The sequence below is a fragment of the Gossypium hirsutum genome, chromosome A02 (genome assembly GCF_007990345.1).
Source record: "Gossypium hirsutum isolate 1008001.06 chromosome A02, Gossypium_hirsutum_v2.1, whole genome shotgun sequence".
Classification (NCBI taxonomy): Eukaryota; Viridiplantae; Streptophyta; class Magnoliopsida; order Malvales; family Malvaceae; genus Gossypium; species Gossypium hirsutum.
This window is the reverse complement of record NC_053425.1, coordinates 100,712,677-100,729,328: the sequence shown is the minus strand read 5'-3', so window position 1 is coordinate 100,729,328 and position 16,652 is coordinate 100,712,677. Positions and strand designations below refer to the sequence as shown.

At 34.1% G+C, this 16,652-nt stretch overlaps 2 protein-coding genes across 3 annotated transcripts; both read left to right on the top strand.

Annotated features, from left to right (window-relative positions):
• The first annotated feature begins 6,672 nt into the window (after positions 1-6,672).
• On the top strand, positions 6,673-9,822 carry LOC107925008 (probable cinnamyl alcohol dehydrogenase 9). Of its 2 annotated transcripts, none has more exons than XM_016855590.2 (5): positions 6,673-6,906; positions 7,617-7,730; positions 8,441-8,954; positions 9,173-9,326; positions 9,478-9,822. In XM_016855590.2, the coding sequence occupies exons 1-5, from the start codon at positions 6,809-6,811 to the stop codon at positions 9,675-9,677; spliced, it is 1,080 nt and encodes a 359-aa protein (XP_016711079.2). In that variant the 5' UTR covers positions 6,673-6,808; the 3' UTR covers positions 9,678-9,822. The 2 variants fall into 2 exon arrangements, with proteins under 2 accessions (XP_016711079.2, XP_016711073.2); XM_016855584.2 differs by having other exon boundaries at positions 8,441-8,966.
• A 5,124-nt stretch (positions 9,823-14,946) lies between these two features.
• Positions 14,947-15,961, top strand: LOC107919898 (uncharacterized). Its single transcript, XM_016849332.2, has 2 exons — positions 14,947-15,046; positions 15,531-15,961. The coding sequence occupies exons 1-2, from the start codon at positions 14,947-14,949 to the stop codon at positions 15,959-15,961; spliced, it is 531 nt and encodes a 176-aa protein (XP_016704821.2).
• Positions 15,962-16,652: the final 691 nt, after the last annotated feature.

Below are 16,652 nucleotides of genomic sequence, written 5' to 3'. Positions count from 1 at the left end.
GTGAGGGCCATGGTGACAAAACAGTATGGTTTCATAACCCTCATGGTTGTTTCACGTCAAAGTCTGCTTATTCCTGGTTATTGTTGAAGAAGATGGGGTGTGGCCCTTATAGGTTTTTTTGGAAGGCACTTTATAAACTTGATACTACTCCTAAGGTTCGGGTGTTTACTTGGCGTGTAGGGCATGGGATTCTCCCAATGAATGTTAAGATTGCTTTGATTCGACGTAGCTTTGAGCAGAGGTGTCCCAAGTATAGGGTTGAGGATGAGACCCTTATACATGACGGTTCTTTCAATAGAAGGGTGGGATGAGAATACAATCTCGAAGAAGTATAGTCGATGCATTGACTGGCTAGAAGATATGATGCAGGTTCTTGACAAGAAAGCTATGGTCGGTGTCATGACAACCTTATGGAACTCCTGGAATAATAGAAACAATTACATGTTCAGAGGAAAAGAAGAGGATGCGTAGGTTATATGGGAGAAGGCCAGTACCCTTAGCAAAGACTTTCGGATTTGTAACATGTTGAACGAGCCATTGCTTTCCCAAAACATTGCTGTTAAGAAATGGATTAAACCTCCTAAAGGGGTTGTAAAAATAAATTTCGACGCTACAGTAGGTGATAACAGAATTGGGTATGGGACAATTGTTAGGGATGATGAAGGCTTTGTGTTGGGGGTGGTCGAAGCTTTATTGAAACAATGATGTCGGTGGAAGAAGCTGAGTGCTTTGCGTTTGAGGCTAGCATTAAATTGGCGTGTCAGTTGAAAATTAAAAGGTATGTACTTTTCGAGAGGAATCACGTTGGCCTTGTTAATAAGCTAAGGAACCTAGCTACAAACGTCACCATCATCGGCGCACAAATTAAGGAGTGTAAAGATGCCTTCAATAATTTCAATTTTGCTGATTTAATTTGGACCAAACGGTCTTGTAACACTATTGTTGATTTAATATGTACAAAAATATGTAACGAGGCTAAAACTTGGTTTTTTGATATGGACTACCCGGTGAAAATCCATAATGCTGTAATTTGTGGTGTTATGTAATAAATGAGTTGACCCTTGTGGTCGTTTTTTTGTTAAAAAAAAATACATTGTCTTTTACTCTCCTAATTTATTTATTCTTTACTCTTTTTATCTTTTATTTCATAACAATTTCCCTCTTTTCATTATTAAAAGTTATTAGGGATTAAATTTCAACTATATACTCACTCCATTTTTCTTCTCTTCAGGTTCCTTTTTAACTTCTATTTTTTGAAAAAAAATTGTTATTCCGTTCACACTTCTTTTAATCTTCCAGTATTGATTAATTATTAAAAAAAGTATTATTTAAATTGGTAGTAATATCTATACCACTATAGATGAAAGAAAGGCCCTAAAGATCTTTACCGTTTCACGTTATAGTGCTGAAGTTACACTTTTGGCTCAAAATTTTAAAATTTAATTTTTTATAGGTATAATTTAATTTTATATTTTTTATAATGTTATTATTTAATCTAAATAGTTAATGATGTTAACTATTCCGATTAAAATGTTTATGTCATATTTTCTTTAAGAATATTATTCTAAAAAAATTTATCATAATAAGTTCGAATGTACGCTTTTAGGAAAAATCAACATCAAAATTTTAACCAAAGTAGTTATATTGTTAATTTTTTGGATTAACAATATCATTTTAATAGTATAGAGATCAAATTTTATCTAAAAACAATATAAGAGCTAAATTTCAAATTTAAACATGATAAAGGGATTAAAGCTATAACATGACATAAAGACAATTTATACCTAAAACTAATTATAGGGACTAAATTTCATATTTAAGCGTGGTAAAATGATCAAAACTATAATATAATTAAATACAATCTACACCTAACACATTTGTCCTTAATATATAGTACAATAAAAAAAATATTTGACAATATACAATCTATTTTTTTTATGAATTCATATATTGCATATTCAACTATTAAAATTTAATATTTGATATCGATTCATAGTGCTTGGAAATATCAGCCATACAATATTAATTATCCAATGACATTTCTTATGTGACACATGTCATAGCCTTTTGTAATTTTATTTTTAAAGTTATATAATAATGTTCAAATTTCATTTTTCAAATCTTTATGCTACGTTTAATTTTGAGATTTATTTTCTATACTTAATTTTTGAAATTTGGAGCGTTTACTTTTACAATGTCATTAGTTAGTTTAAATAACTAAAATGCTTACTTTAACACCATTAAAATTTTCTATCAAATTTAAGTACATTATAATATCGTTTTTTATTACATGACTATTAAATAAGTATTTAAAAAGAATAAAAAATTTACACCAACGAATTTAATAAATAAAAAAAACTTAATGATGTTAATAAATAAATATAAATTTTTATATCCAAAAAGTAGAACTAAATTCATGAAAATAAAAATATATGAATTAAATTTTAAATTTATGAAAAATATAAAAAATATTGAATCATATTTTAAAATTTAATTATTTATATAATAAAAAATAATTAATCCAACACGAAATATATATCAAAACCATTCTAGTTTGATTAAATGTAGACTTCTTTAGTATTTGTCCAAACACGAAATATTAGACTAAAAGAAATTGTTTTGGGCGAAAACTAATGCCCATATACTAAAAAGAATGGGCTTTAGCTCCAACACTCCAGGCCCAGTCCAAACTGGCCTAACCTGTTTTCCTTTTAAATATTATATATAATTTTATATTATTAATTAGGGTAATTACATTAATAGTCCCTAAACTTCATTTAAAATTATATTTTAATTACTAAACTTTTAAAAATATTATCGGATTGTTACATTTTGGTTACTCATTCACTAACTTTTGTACCTCATACGAAATGATGACGTAACACGTTAATTCAATAGATTAATAATTAAATTGACACTTAAAGTGTAGTTGAAATATCAATTTATTATTTTTCAAATATTTCTTAACAATAATTCTAAAAAATGTCTAAAAATATCAGAAAATTCATTAAAAAATTTTAAATTTTATTTTATTTTTAAATTATAATCATACCATTTTAAAAAAAAATCACAAAGCGAGCTTATAATATATAAAATAATTGAGGATATTTCAAGTTTGAAATTTATTTAAATAATCATTTAAATTTAATTTTAAATGATTTGGTCTGCACGTCTACTTGCAAGTATGTATCCAATCTGTTGCAAGCTATTTTATTTATTTATTTTTAAATATTGTTTTATATTGAACAAAGCTCACACAATACTTAGAATAGTTGATGATGTTAGAAACCTAAAAAAAAAAACTTAATTAAAGTTAAACATATATCAATAAACTAAATGATGTATCTAAAAAGAGTTTGATCGATATATTTACTCATGATGAATTTATCTGTGGGTCGGGTAATACCAATGCCTAATTTTAAAAAAAAAATTAAAGCCTAGGATGAGTCCACTCCACCCTATCTAAAAAACACATATTATTGCTTTAAAATAATAAGATTTTTAAAAATATATTATTTTATATTATTTATATGTATTTATAATTAAATTCAAATAAAAATATTTTATTATTTCTTAAACAATAAAACAAGCCACTTGAGCAAGTCAAGCCTGAGCTTGGGCCTAGACCTGGACAAGCGTTAGTCTAGTCTTTGGCTCCTTCTAATGATCTTCGGTATAGATGTGGTGGTTCGAGAGAGGATACTGTGCATGACATCTATGATTGTCCTTTCTTGAGGTACTGATTTTAAGTGGTATTGACAATTAACTTATTGTGTGCTTCTTTTTGTAGGGTGATTGATTGACTGGAGTTTGCTACGAGGAAGCTTGAGAAGGAGGTTTCACAAGCCTTTTATTGTTCCTATGGCAGCTCTGGAAAGCAAGGAATTTTGGGATCATTCAAAGAAAGACTATCTCCACAAGATGCTTTGATTCATGCTTGCACTCTCCATAAGGGCTTCAGGGTGCATAGCCTCTTATGCGTATCGTTGCTGCTTAGGGGATCAAGTACTGAAAGGTAGGAGGCCTTAAATGGAGAGCATTTCAAGATCAATGTCGATGTGGAATGGTGGGCTAAGAAGCAAGCGGCGACCTTTGGAGCAGCGATTCGTGACTCTAAGGACATGATGCGCGCAGGGTGTGCTTGACAGCTTGATGGTGCATTTGGTGCTCTTTCACCAGAGGCACTTACTATTGTGAACATCCTCAAGATGATTAGGGATTTGGACTTTCATGACATCATTGTTGAGTCGGACTAATAGTAATAGTTTGGACTTGTTCGTTTATTGTCGAATCATTGAGGAGGGCCATAGTTTGTGTGATTGATTTCGTTTTGTTTTGCTCATTGTGTGACTAATGGTGCTGACCATACTCTAACCCAATGGGCCTTCAAATGAGAATATGAACATTTCTTTCAGTTTAGATTATCTAGATAAATACATCGGCTTCTGTTGAATGATATTCGGCTGACTTAAAAATCTTATAGTAACTGTATGAACCTCTGTACTACAGTATTAACCGAAACACATAAAAAATTTAACAGCAACTAAACTTAAACTCTTTGATATCCACTGCCGTGATTTAACCACAAAAGTCCCACTTTTATTTTGATTTCAAAAAGTGGCCTCTAAACTGTGTTTGTTTTCTTCAAAGCCATAAACTGTGTTTTGATATAACCAAACATGAGTGGTTGGGTCAAACTCAACCAACCAAAGATTTTGGATTGGCTAGCCCAATTTGAAAATGGCAAATATTGGGTTAATTTTCTTTTGCTAGCCAAAAGTATCTAGTATTACCATTAATCATCAAACAAACTTGGTAAACAACAATTTCGGAAACACAGATTCCGACATTAAACCAACCAAATCAAGATATATTTGAAACATTAGAATAGATTCGATCCGACCCATAATGTAATAAGCGTTACTAAATTAGTATTCTAATATATCTCCTCGATGCACATTAATTAATTAGATGATAACATCACCATGTGACGGTGAGGGTAGTGAAAAAGTTGGGTGTGGGAAGCAATTATAAACCATTAAAAACTGCATTTAAGATTTCAACTACCCACTTTAAAAAGAAAACAATGATTTCAACTGCCCACTTTATCTGGATACTAATGACCATTCCTACAAGGGAAGCTATTAATGCAATGTTCATAATCCCATATAAATATATCATTTCTATTTAATTTTGATATAAAATTTTTTAATGATTACATGTGCTTCTCTACATTTTTATTTTCTAAAATTTATACATCTTGATACTTCAAGATAAGAATGTTTTTTTTTTAGTTTGAATTCAGTTTTTGTGAGTTGATTTGAACAAAATTCATAATTAATTAATAATATTAGTAACTAACTTTCATCAAATCAACTTAAAATCTAAAAAAAAACACAAATATTAGATTGTATTTAACAAGTTAAACATAAAATTAAATAAATTCACTATTGATACTAAAATTATTCTTTTAAAATATATAAAAATTCAAATATGATAATATTAGTAATTAACTTTCAATAAATTAATCCTAAAACTTGATTTGGACACTAGAATATTAATATTGTTACTTTTAGTATTAAAATATATAACTTTTAACAAATATAATACCATATTGGGCTTGAAAAAACATAAGTAGACATCTCTCATTACCCTTTTCATAGATGGCAATATACTCCTTGTGTCGCAAACACAACTTCTCAATCACCTTCTTGATGACATTGATGTTGGACTTTGTGTTATGGGGAAGTTTCATTTTAAATAGTTTTGTAAATTTTATAAATGTTAAGAGTTAGATTTATTCAATTTTTTAAAATTTAAGTTAAAATGATAAATTTTATAAACATTGAGAGCTGAATTTGTTATTAGACCAATAACAAATTTACATAAACACTTCGTCAAATTTCAAATGACTGTTAACTTCGGTGACAAAAAAATTTGATTTCAGATAATTTAATGACTAAATAAAAAAATTAAAAATTTAATAATCAAAATAAATATAAGTAATAGTTTAGTGACTATTTATGTACTTTATCCCAAAATTTATCTATTAACAAGAGATTCCACTTATTTGCACCAACGAATTCTAAAAATTATATTTTCTTAAAAAAAACCCGAAAAATAGGAAATTAAAGGAATAATAGATCATGTAAAAAGGATTGAATTTGAAAGGAGGCTTTGTGAACAACGTAAATATGAAGGCATTTCATAAAAGGCAAATTAAATATTAACTCGATTGGTATAGGTATTGTTATCAATACATGAATATATGAAGTTAAGTACATTAAAATACATTGGAGAGTAATTATAGAAAGTTCTAATTATTGTATTCAAAAATTAATATCTCGTATAATTTTTTGTAATATTAATTATGATTTGAGATGTTTTGATATTCAATTAAATTTAAAATTGAATTTAGTTTAAATTTATCTTTTAAAAAATTATATTAGTAATATAATTAAAGTATAAATATAAATATAAATATAAATATAAATCCTGAACTTATAAAATCGAATTATTATAATATAAGATGTCAAAATATTAAATCACAAATGTAATTTCTAATTTTTAATATTCGCGTTACTCTAATTCAAGTTGTTACTTAAAAATATCGAATCCCACACCTTTCGAATATAGGAGATTAATTAAATAAATATCTAAAAATTCAAAAATACTTAATGCACCCACAAAACATGAGTAAATGCAGTGGCAGACCTGGCTAGTAGTGCCTATGTCCCTTCTATATATTTTGTCACCCACTCACTGGTTTTAGTTGTACTCATCAACCAAAACACAGCAAAAAAGAAAAATGGCAAAATCAGCGGAGGAAGAGAACCAACAAGAAGCTTTTGGTTGGGCTGCTACTGATAATTCTGGAATCCTCTCCCCTTTCAATTTTTCCAGAAGGTAATTCCATATATCTCTTACTTATTTCTTTCTTTGCTATTTTCTGCCCCATTTTTTTGCTTTTTACTCAACGTATGTTTTTGGCTAGTTTTCACGTGCGTGTTGTGGTTGATTACTAAATGCAACGTTTGATCGATGAAAAATATAAACTTGACTGTTGATTAGTAATAAAAAGAATATGAAAAAGATGGAACTTTTTTATTTTTTAATAGATAAATCCTGTGTTAGTGACTTAGTTTATTATTTGACCTTTATTAAATTTATCCCTACACGTTTTTTCATGCAAAAGGATAAAAATAAAATGGAAAATTCATGTAAAAAGATGTGCCGTTGAAGAAGTAGCTCATGCACTAGCTAGTTATGGCGCCATGGAGCGATCTATATATGAAAAGAAAGAAGGGCCTTTCTGGGTTTTGTGCAACTATTAATGGAATATCTAGTTCGCAATCTTGACTTTTTTTTCTTTTTCTTTTTTTTTTTTGGTACACTTATTTAATCTCTTTGATGACTCTAGCAGGAAGGTGAGCCAACAACCATTTGGACTAACCAATTTCAATTTTATGCTCTATTTGTTAGGAGAGAGTTTTTTATTTACCTCATTGGTATCCAGCATGAGGATTATGATATTAACAAAACAGTTTATTCCTTTACCCTATATGTATATTTGGTGTGATCGTGGTTGTTACAAATTTCATTTCAATATTTTGCAGGGAAAATGGTGATGATGATGTCACTTTAAAAATTCTTTACTGTGGAGTGTGCCATTCAGACCTACATACTTTGAGAAATGAATGGGGTTTCACCTTTTACCCTGTTGTTCCTGGGTATGATACATAATCTTATATGGTAACATGTATTGTGAATTATGAGCCTAATCTGCAGTGATCAAGGAATTAGCTATAGTGTGTTTTGATGTGGTAATGTTTCTTCTTTCTTCATATCATGTAATTTCCGATAAGAAGCCTCGATCTTTAAGTAAACTTTGTGTTATCTAGATGCCCTAAGGTAGCTCTTGAATAGTATTAGAACCAGCCATGTTAAGTAAATATGTCTTCTTAAATTGTGCAAAGCAATTCCTATAAACTTGTTTAACCTCAATAGCACTCCCATGCATTACTGATTTTCTGTAATATCGTCTTTAAATTGTTCTTCATACTATCAAAGCATAACATTTTATCGGATGCATCTTATAATTTTCTTCGTCAAAAGAAATTGGGGGTCCTGCTATGAAATAAGCTTGGCTGCCAACAACCATGCAGTCTGCAATGTTGGTTGAGGATTCCTGTTTCTCCATGTAAAAGAGAGTTGAGCTGACCAAGCAGGCCTAGAGTAGTTGCTAACTGTTTATCTATCGTATTAATATTGTTACGTCTTTTCCTTTCCTTTGAAGCATTGAGAACTGATTAAGAACTTTTTGGTTGAGTTGCTAGTTAAATGGTTTTATCGAGTATAGTGCTATCGTTTGATGGACATTGTCATCTTCCTAGTCCATCTTACTGGAACGTGCGAAAATAATGCATGCTTTGTCGCACAGGCATGAAATTTCAGGTGTTGTGACCAAAGTGGGGAAGAATGTGACAAAATTCAATATTGGCGACCGGGTTGGGGTTGGGGTTTTGGTTGGTTCCTGCAAGACATGTGAATGCTGCGAGCAGGACCTGGAGAACTACTGCCCTCGTATAATATTTACCTACAACTCTTACAATCCAGATGGGACAAAAAATTATGGTGGTTATTCGGATATGATTGTGGTTGACCAGCGCTATGTGCTACGGTTTCCTGATAACTTGCCACTGGATGCGGGTGCACCATTGTTATGTGCAGGGATCACAGTGTACAGCCCTATGAAGTATTATGGAATGACCGAGGCAGGCAAGCATCTAGGTGTTGCTGGACTTGGTGGGCTTGGTCATGTTGCTGTGAAGATCGGTAAGGCCTTTGGATTGAAAGTCACTGTCATTAGTAGCTCCCCACAGAAGGAGTCTGAAGCAATCAATAGACTTGGTGCTGACTCATTCCTTGTTTCTAACGATCCGGCAAAAATGAAGGTACACAAGAAGGTGACTTAGGCCTCTAAATGCCTCAGAGTTTGAACGGTTCAATCATGATCCAACACTGAAGCAGCTGGTTCGATTATGAACTGCTCTTTCAGCTGTTGGCAGACATTTTGTCTAAAAGTTTCATTGTTCGATTATGAAGTGCTTACTAGCACTTCAATGCTTATAAATTGTAATGGTTTAATCTAATTTGTGCTTACTCTTTGCAGTCAGCTATTGGTACCATGGACTATATCATTGACACAGTGTCTGCGGTCCATCCCCTACTTCCACTGCTTAGTCTGCTGAAGGTGAATGGAAAATTGGTCACTGTGGGATTGCCTAATAAGCCACTCGAATTGCCTGTTTTTCCTTTAGTCATGGGTAAACTTCCCTCTTTATAGGCCTTAAATTCCACCAAAACATTTACAAAATAAAGTTATATATATAATTCCCATATCAGAACTTTGCATTGGTAATGAAGGTAATCACCTATTGGCTGCTGTGAACTTGGCTTGATTATTTTGGCTTACAGGACGGAAGCTTATTGGAGGAAGTGATGTTGGAGGGATGAAAGAAACTCAGGAGATGCTAGACTTCTGTGCTAAGCACAATATCACTGCAGATATCGAGCTGATTCGGATAGAGGAAATCAATACGGCCATGGAAAGGCTTGCTAAATCTGATGTCAGATACCGTTTTGTGATCGATGTGGCAAATTCCTTGTCACAGTAGGGTTCATTGTGAAGGAACTAGTCCAGTAAGTTTAAAGATTATGATCTTAATGGAGAAGAGAAAACAGATGAACTTTGATGGCTTGGGACTTGTAATGCTATATAATAATCATTTATATGAGATCATTTTGTGGTGTTCTGCTTCATGTTATCATTGTTGGTCGGATGGAATCTTTATTTTAACCTCACTATTATTTTTGCAGTCAATAAAAGGAAATAGTTGCCTAATGAAAATAAACAAATTTCATTGCCTTGTGCCGTGCGACTAGGAGTCTTTCCATTTTAACCCACTTTTTATTTGCTTCAACAATGATAATTACCTTCAACGGATGATGTTGCAATAAATCACCACCATCTAAATTACTAACTCTTGCATTCTTCTATCTCAAATAAAAGGTATGTTATTTCGGTTGATTAAAAGCTGAAAAAGTTTATCTCAATCCAGTGTGTTGCTTCGGTAAGTTCAAAATTGCAAGTGATGCCCATTCTTTTGGATTTGAGTTGAAAAATTTAATAGTCTAATCAATTTTGAGATTACTATATGTTTTTTCATTCTAAGTCATAATTATTCAAGAGTGCAACATACAAAATTTTAATAATGTTTGAATTAGGTCAGTTCGATCAAATTGAAAATCGATTGGTAAAGCAATATGAAGAATAAATAAAAATTGTTTGGATTGGAAATTGAGAATACCCGCGGTTGGACCATGAACTGCGAGCCGAAAAACCTGGATGGTCTAATTTTAAAAATTTTGGGTTAGATCAGCCAGGGCCAGCCGAAAAGTCCAAACGGCCCAAAATCACCAAAGTCCACAATATTTTTGAAATTCAGCCCCCCCAAAAAAAGCGAAAAAATTAATTTAAAAAAAAATGATCAACAAGTCCTACACTATTCGATTGTCCTTAGGCCTAAAGACTAAGTCCCAACACTCCCACTCCAAGTCTCCCCCACAAAGATACGAAAACAACCTCGCTCACTGTGCTGGCTGCTTGTTCTGCTCCAGATTGCCATTCACAGTCTTACACCTCCCCGCCGTCCACCTGGAGCCTGGAGGTGAGAGTGAGACTTCTCTCTCTTTTTAAAGCTTAATAGTTAATGGTTAATACTTGGGTTTTTGGCTTTGCTTATTATGGGTTATTATTTGTTAATGCTTTAATATTATGTTAGTGACTTAGTACTGTTAGCTTAGCTTGTTAACTCAAAATGTTAGGGGTTGATTAGTTATATTTTATATTTTTAAAGAAATATCATTTTTTTTATTTTTCCATTTGAACAATCTTCTCGATCGAGTCGTTCTAAATTTAATCCTGCTTGAGCATATGTGGTGGAAGGGAGAGCCAATGCTCAAAAGAAGAGGCTCACATGTACATTTTGTGCCAAACTTGTTAAAAGTGTAGGTATACAAAGAATGAAAATGCATCTTGCTGGTAGAAGGGGTGTTATAGTATGTAATTACACATGTGATTAATGTATGATTAGTCAGGTGGTTAGTGAGAATATCTGCCACTTGATCACAGGCAGGAACTTCGCCAACAACCAAATCACCACTAGCCACTTTTTCCCGAACAAAAAACAAATCAAGTTCAACATGTTTGAACTTGGAGTGCAGAACCAGATTAGCTGCAACAGCAACGGCACTAGAATTATCGCACCATACAGTCGGAGGATCAATCGAGCTTAGTTTTAACTCCGTCAATAGAGAGACCAGCCAAGCAACATCACTGGTGGTTGCTACTAAACTGAGGTATTTAGCCTCTGCCGAAGACCGAGAAACAACTTGTTGTTTCTTAGAACACCAAGATATAGGTGTGTGACCAAAGTAGATACAATATCTCGTAGTAGATCGACGATCATCAAAATCAAGTCCCCAATTTGCATTGTCATAACCAACCAAAGATAGTCTATCAGATCTTCGAAAAACCAGTCCATGAGAAAGAGTACTACGTAAATACCGTAAAATTCATTTTAATGCTACCATATGTAGTGTAGTTGGAGCATGCATGAACTGACACACCCGATTAACAGCATATGCAATACCTGCTGAGTTAACACGATATACTGAAGAGCTCCAGCAAGACTACAATATTTAGCTGGATCAGCAAGATAATCACCCTCATCCTTTGACAACATAGAAGAACTCACCATTGGTGTATGAACACTTTTGGCATTAGACATAGAACTCCGTTCAAGAAGCTCCCGAATGTACTTGCGCTGACATAAGTGAAGATTGCAAGAGTTAGATCTACTGACTTCAATCCCTAAAAAATAATGGAGATCACCCATATCCTTTAGAGCAAACTTGTTGTGTAGCTGCTGAACAAAATAATTTATTTCGTCAGATGAACTGCCGGTGATAACAATATCATGCACATAGACAAGAACATAAAGAGTGTAGTCAAAAGAAGATCCAACAAACATCGAAGCATCTGATTTCAACAACATAAAACCAGTAGAAACAAGGAACTATTTTAACTTGTCAAACTAGGCCTGAGGAGCTTGCCGTAAGCCATATAAAGCTTTAGTCAGATAACACACCAGCTTTTCACCATTTGAACCATGTTGCACAAATTCTAGATGTTGCTGCATAAACACGTCATCAGTTAGAACGCCATTCAAAAAGGCATTATTGACGTCAACTTGCCGGAGGGACAAACCCTTGGTCATAGCAACAGAGAGGATGGCTCAAATAGTAGCAGGTTTGACTACGAGACTGAACGTCTCTTTAAAATCACAGCCAGGTACCTGTGAACAGTCCTTGGCCACCAACCGTGCCTTCCGGCGGTTAATCGTCCCATCAGGATTCTTCTTTATCTTAAATAACCACTTGTAACCAATCACTTTTCGGCCAGGAGGGAGGGGACGAAGCTCTCATGTAGAGTTAGTTATTAATGCATCAAATTCAGCTTGAACAACTAAACACCAGTCTGAATGAGCAAGTGCCTCCTCAACAGAACTTGGCTCAACCTCAACGTTGTCTGCACACAAAGCTTTAGGTTTAAAGATACCAACTTTAGTCCCAGTAACCATAGCATGAGTATTAGTAGTAGACACAGTAGAAACAATAACATTCTCAATAGGAATAGCTGCAGTAGAGATATCCTCCTCTCAGACAACAGTCCCTGATTCATTTAACAAATTTATGGAACGACGTTGGGAAGCACTACACGTAACAGAGGAATCATGCGGATCAGTTTCACCATTATGACTTGCTAGAGAAACCCCAGTTGTAGGCTCAGAACGCAAACGAGTTTCCCTAGTGGTAAAAGACCAAACAACATGTACATACTTAGTATTACCCAGAGACGTATGATTACCGGTAGAAGTAGAGAGCGGAAACAAAAATTGATTTTCACAAAAAAACAACATGCCTAAAGACAATTACCTTACCATCTGGCGTTAAACAATAATAACCTTTATGATGTGCGCTATACCCCAGAAACGTAGATGGCTGTGACCGAAACTTAAGCTTGTGTTTAACAAATGGACGTAAGTATGGAAAACAGAAGCAACCAAACACTCTGAGATGATCATAAGTTGGTTCGCGACCAAACAGACTTTGATACGGGGATCGTCCTTTCAGAACAGGAGTAGATAATCGATTAATGAGATGGGCTGCACTGCAGAACGCATAGCCCCAGTACTTCATTGGTAAATTAGCCTGAGTCAGAAGAGTAAGACCAGTCTCCACAATGTGTCTGTGTTTACACTCAGCGATACCATTCTACTCAGACATGTGAGGGCAGGAAACACGATGAAGTATCACCTGACAAGTTAGAGCTGATGAAAGAGCACGGAACTCACCTCCCCAATCACTTTGAAACTTCTTAATGCACTTCCCGAAATGAGTGAGAATCATCTTCTGAAATTGACCAAAACACTCTACTGCTTGAGATTTGTGACTTATCAGATACACCCAGGTAAAACAACTAGTCATGCCAATGAAATAAACATAATACAAATTCCCTTCATAGGTAACAGTGGCCGAGACCCACAAATCAGAAACAACCAATTCAAACAAATCAACATACTCAGTACTAGAATGAGAAAAAGGCAATTTATGCGATTTTCCTTTCTGACATGCAACACAAACATTATCAAGATGACTTTTATTTACAATAATCTGACATTTTTCTAGAACAACTTTACAGTATTATGAGCAGGATGACCCAGCCTTTTATGCCACAAACTAAAAACATCATCAGCTGTAGAGGAACCTTGAACAACAGTACTGTGAACAGATAGAGACAAAACACTCGAACCTGCCGAAAACTGGTAGAGCCCATCACGAACTTGGCCCCGTATTAAGGTTTCCTGTGTCTGGATGTCCTTAATCACACAATACGAGGGGCGAAATTCAAAAAATACATTGTTAGTAGTAGCAAACTTAGACACAGATAACAAATTTTTTAGAATGCTTGGCACACATAGCACATTCGAGAGATGTAGTAATTTCTTCTTCGTAGGAATAGTTGTACTCCCAATGGATGAAATTTCAGTGGATACCGCATTACCCATTAAAAGAGAAGAGTTACCTGTATATGGGGTGGAGCCATGTAAATCCGAAGTATTTCGGCACACGTGATGAGTAGCCCCCGAGTTTGGGCACCACGACGTGCTTCCTACCGGCAACGGAACATAAGAATCAGAAGGATTAAAATTGGAGTCATACGCTGTAGCGTCAGAATAATCAGAAGCATGTAACTCAGGAAGCCCGTGGGGAAGCCCAACAAACTGAGACAAGTCATACGGAGACAAGTCAACACTAAACACACGAGCACGCGGTTTTGTCCGCCACAGGGCCTCAGGAACAGTCTGCAAAAATCTGTCAATATCAACACAATTAGCAGAGGGCCCAGGTACAAATTGACCATCAGTTTGACGAGATTGAACTGACCCACTAGGCCCACATGGCCTAGAAGTCACCTTACTATACGAATGGCCCAAGTAATCATCACTAAACTGTGGGCCCAAAACATTTCTTCCAATATTAAACTCACGCCCATAAGGTCCAGAATAAGAATTTGGGCCATCAATATCACGCTGTCCATTACCATTTTGAACAAATGGATTTGATCCATTATGAGCAACAAAGATCAATAAACATGTATATGGACAGATTTCAAGATGAGCAATAAAGATCAATATTCCTTGAATAGTTCTTTTTCATTTCCTCTAAGTTTTCACTTCAAGAGTCTGTTAGTTTACTAGTGTTCTATCAAGGGGTGATGTTGGGCCATGCAAGAAAGTGTCTTTAGATGTGCAGTACCGCATGGAAGAAAACTTAGCTGAATATGAAGTTCACGAAAGAGAGAATGAAACAGTAAGAGAAGCATCAAATTCATTCCGGCGTAGTGTGCATCAATTTGAAGGTGACGTGCCAGAACAGCAAGATGTTAAAATCTTAGTGAAGGCAATAGCGTGACAAGCAAAAAGAAAAAGAAAACGGCTTGCAAATATTGCTTTTTATTTTTCTAGTGGGGCAACTGTCGACTCACAACCCACTATCAAGGCTGCATTAAAAGCAAAGAAAGGTGGCATCAAGTGTACATGACAATGGCTCGATTTTTTTTAATGATTCTTGTATCCCAATCAATGCTTCACATTCATATTATTATCAAAGGGATTGGAATACAAAGCTCCGTCATGCATTGCAAACCAGTCTACAAAACGACTTAAAGAGGTAATTACAATTGCCTGTTAATTCCTATAAAAGCATTTGTGCGAAGTGTGGATGCGCCATAATGGGAGAGGGGTGAAAAGATATGAGACAAAGGTCATTTGTCAATTTTAAAGTGTATTGCTCTAAAGAATTATGCTTCATCAAATCCATTGATGCATCTGATTTGATTTCAGATGCCAAAACTCTATGCAAAATGTTCTCGGAGATTGTGGAAATTGTTGATCTGAGCAATGTGCTGCAGCTAATTGCAAATAATACTGGAAATAATAAAGTGGTTGGGAGATTACTTAACTGGAAGTATCCGAACATCTTATGGTCACCACGTGCAACACATTGTATCAATTTGATTTTGAAGGATATTGGTAAAATATCCCATGTTGAGTGTGGTTTTTCTATTACCGTTTTTGTGTATAATCATAAATGGACTTTGAGTTGGTTAAGAAGAAGAGAAGGGTGGACAAAGATTTGTCGTCCTACTGAGACACGTTTTGTTACTACTTTTATTGCTTTGAAGAGTTTGCATGATCATAAGTGTGATTTGCAAGCCATGGTCACTTCTAGAAAGCTTATTGCTTGGAATGGCTCCAAAACGACCAAGGCATAGAATGTTCAAAATATTATTTTGGACAATAAGTTTTGGAATAATTGCTTGGTGGTTATGAAAATTGTTGGTCCATTTTTACGGTTGTTGAGGCTTTTGGATTCAAATGAGAAACTTGCTTTGGGTTATGTTTATGATGGAATGCTTAGAGCAAGCAAAGCCATTAGAGAAAACTTTCGGCACAAGCGGAAGATTGTACGAGCGTTACACTTCGATTTTGGAAGAGAGATGGGGGCACCAAATGCGTCAAGATATCCATGCATCTGCATATTGGTTGAATCCAACATTTCAATATGAGGCCAAGAACCAATGTCAAGACGTAGCTGTCATGGAAGGATTTCTATTAATTCTTGTCAATAAACATATTTCAAGTGGCAGAAGATTGGTCAAAGAGTGTTGTTTTTTTTCGAGAGCATAATGGTAATTTTGGAAGAGAGTTCACATTTATTTATAGCTAAACTAGAAGGCCATGTAAAAAAAAAGTTATCTACTATGTTACTTATCTATTTATATAATTGTAAATTTGTAATATATTATCTAATATATTTGTTTTCCTAGACGAGTGGTGGAGGTTCTTTGGTCATGGTGCTCCAAATTTGCAAAAGCTAGCTCTAAGACTTTTGAGCCAAGCTGTTACATCTTCCGATTGTGAACGAAATTGGGTTGTGTTTGAAAGAATACACACAAAGTGAAG

Bases quoted from the DNA above. Each gene is read 5' to 3' on its own strand.
- LOC107925008 (XM_016855584.2), top strand. From the start codon at position 6,809: ATGGCAAAATCAGCGGAGGAAGAGAACCAACAAGAAGCTTTTGGTTGG. The intron at 6,907-7,616 runs GTAATTCCATAT...AATATTTTGCAG, and splicing joins CCTTTCAATTTTTCCAGAAG to GGAAAATGGTGATGATGATG. The intron at 8,967-9,172 runs GTGACTTAGGCC...TACTCTTTGCAG, and splicing joins AAATGAAGGTACACAAGAAG to TCAGCTATTGGTACCATGGA.
- LOC107919898 (XM_016849332.2), top strand. From the start codon at position 14,947: ATGGAAGAAAACTTAGCTGAATATGAAGTTCACGAAAGAGAGAATGAA. The intron at 15,047-15,530 runs GTGACGTGCCAG...ATTTGATTTCAG, and splicing joins TAGTGTGCATCAATTTGAAG to ATGCCAAAACTCTATGCAAA.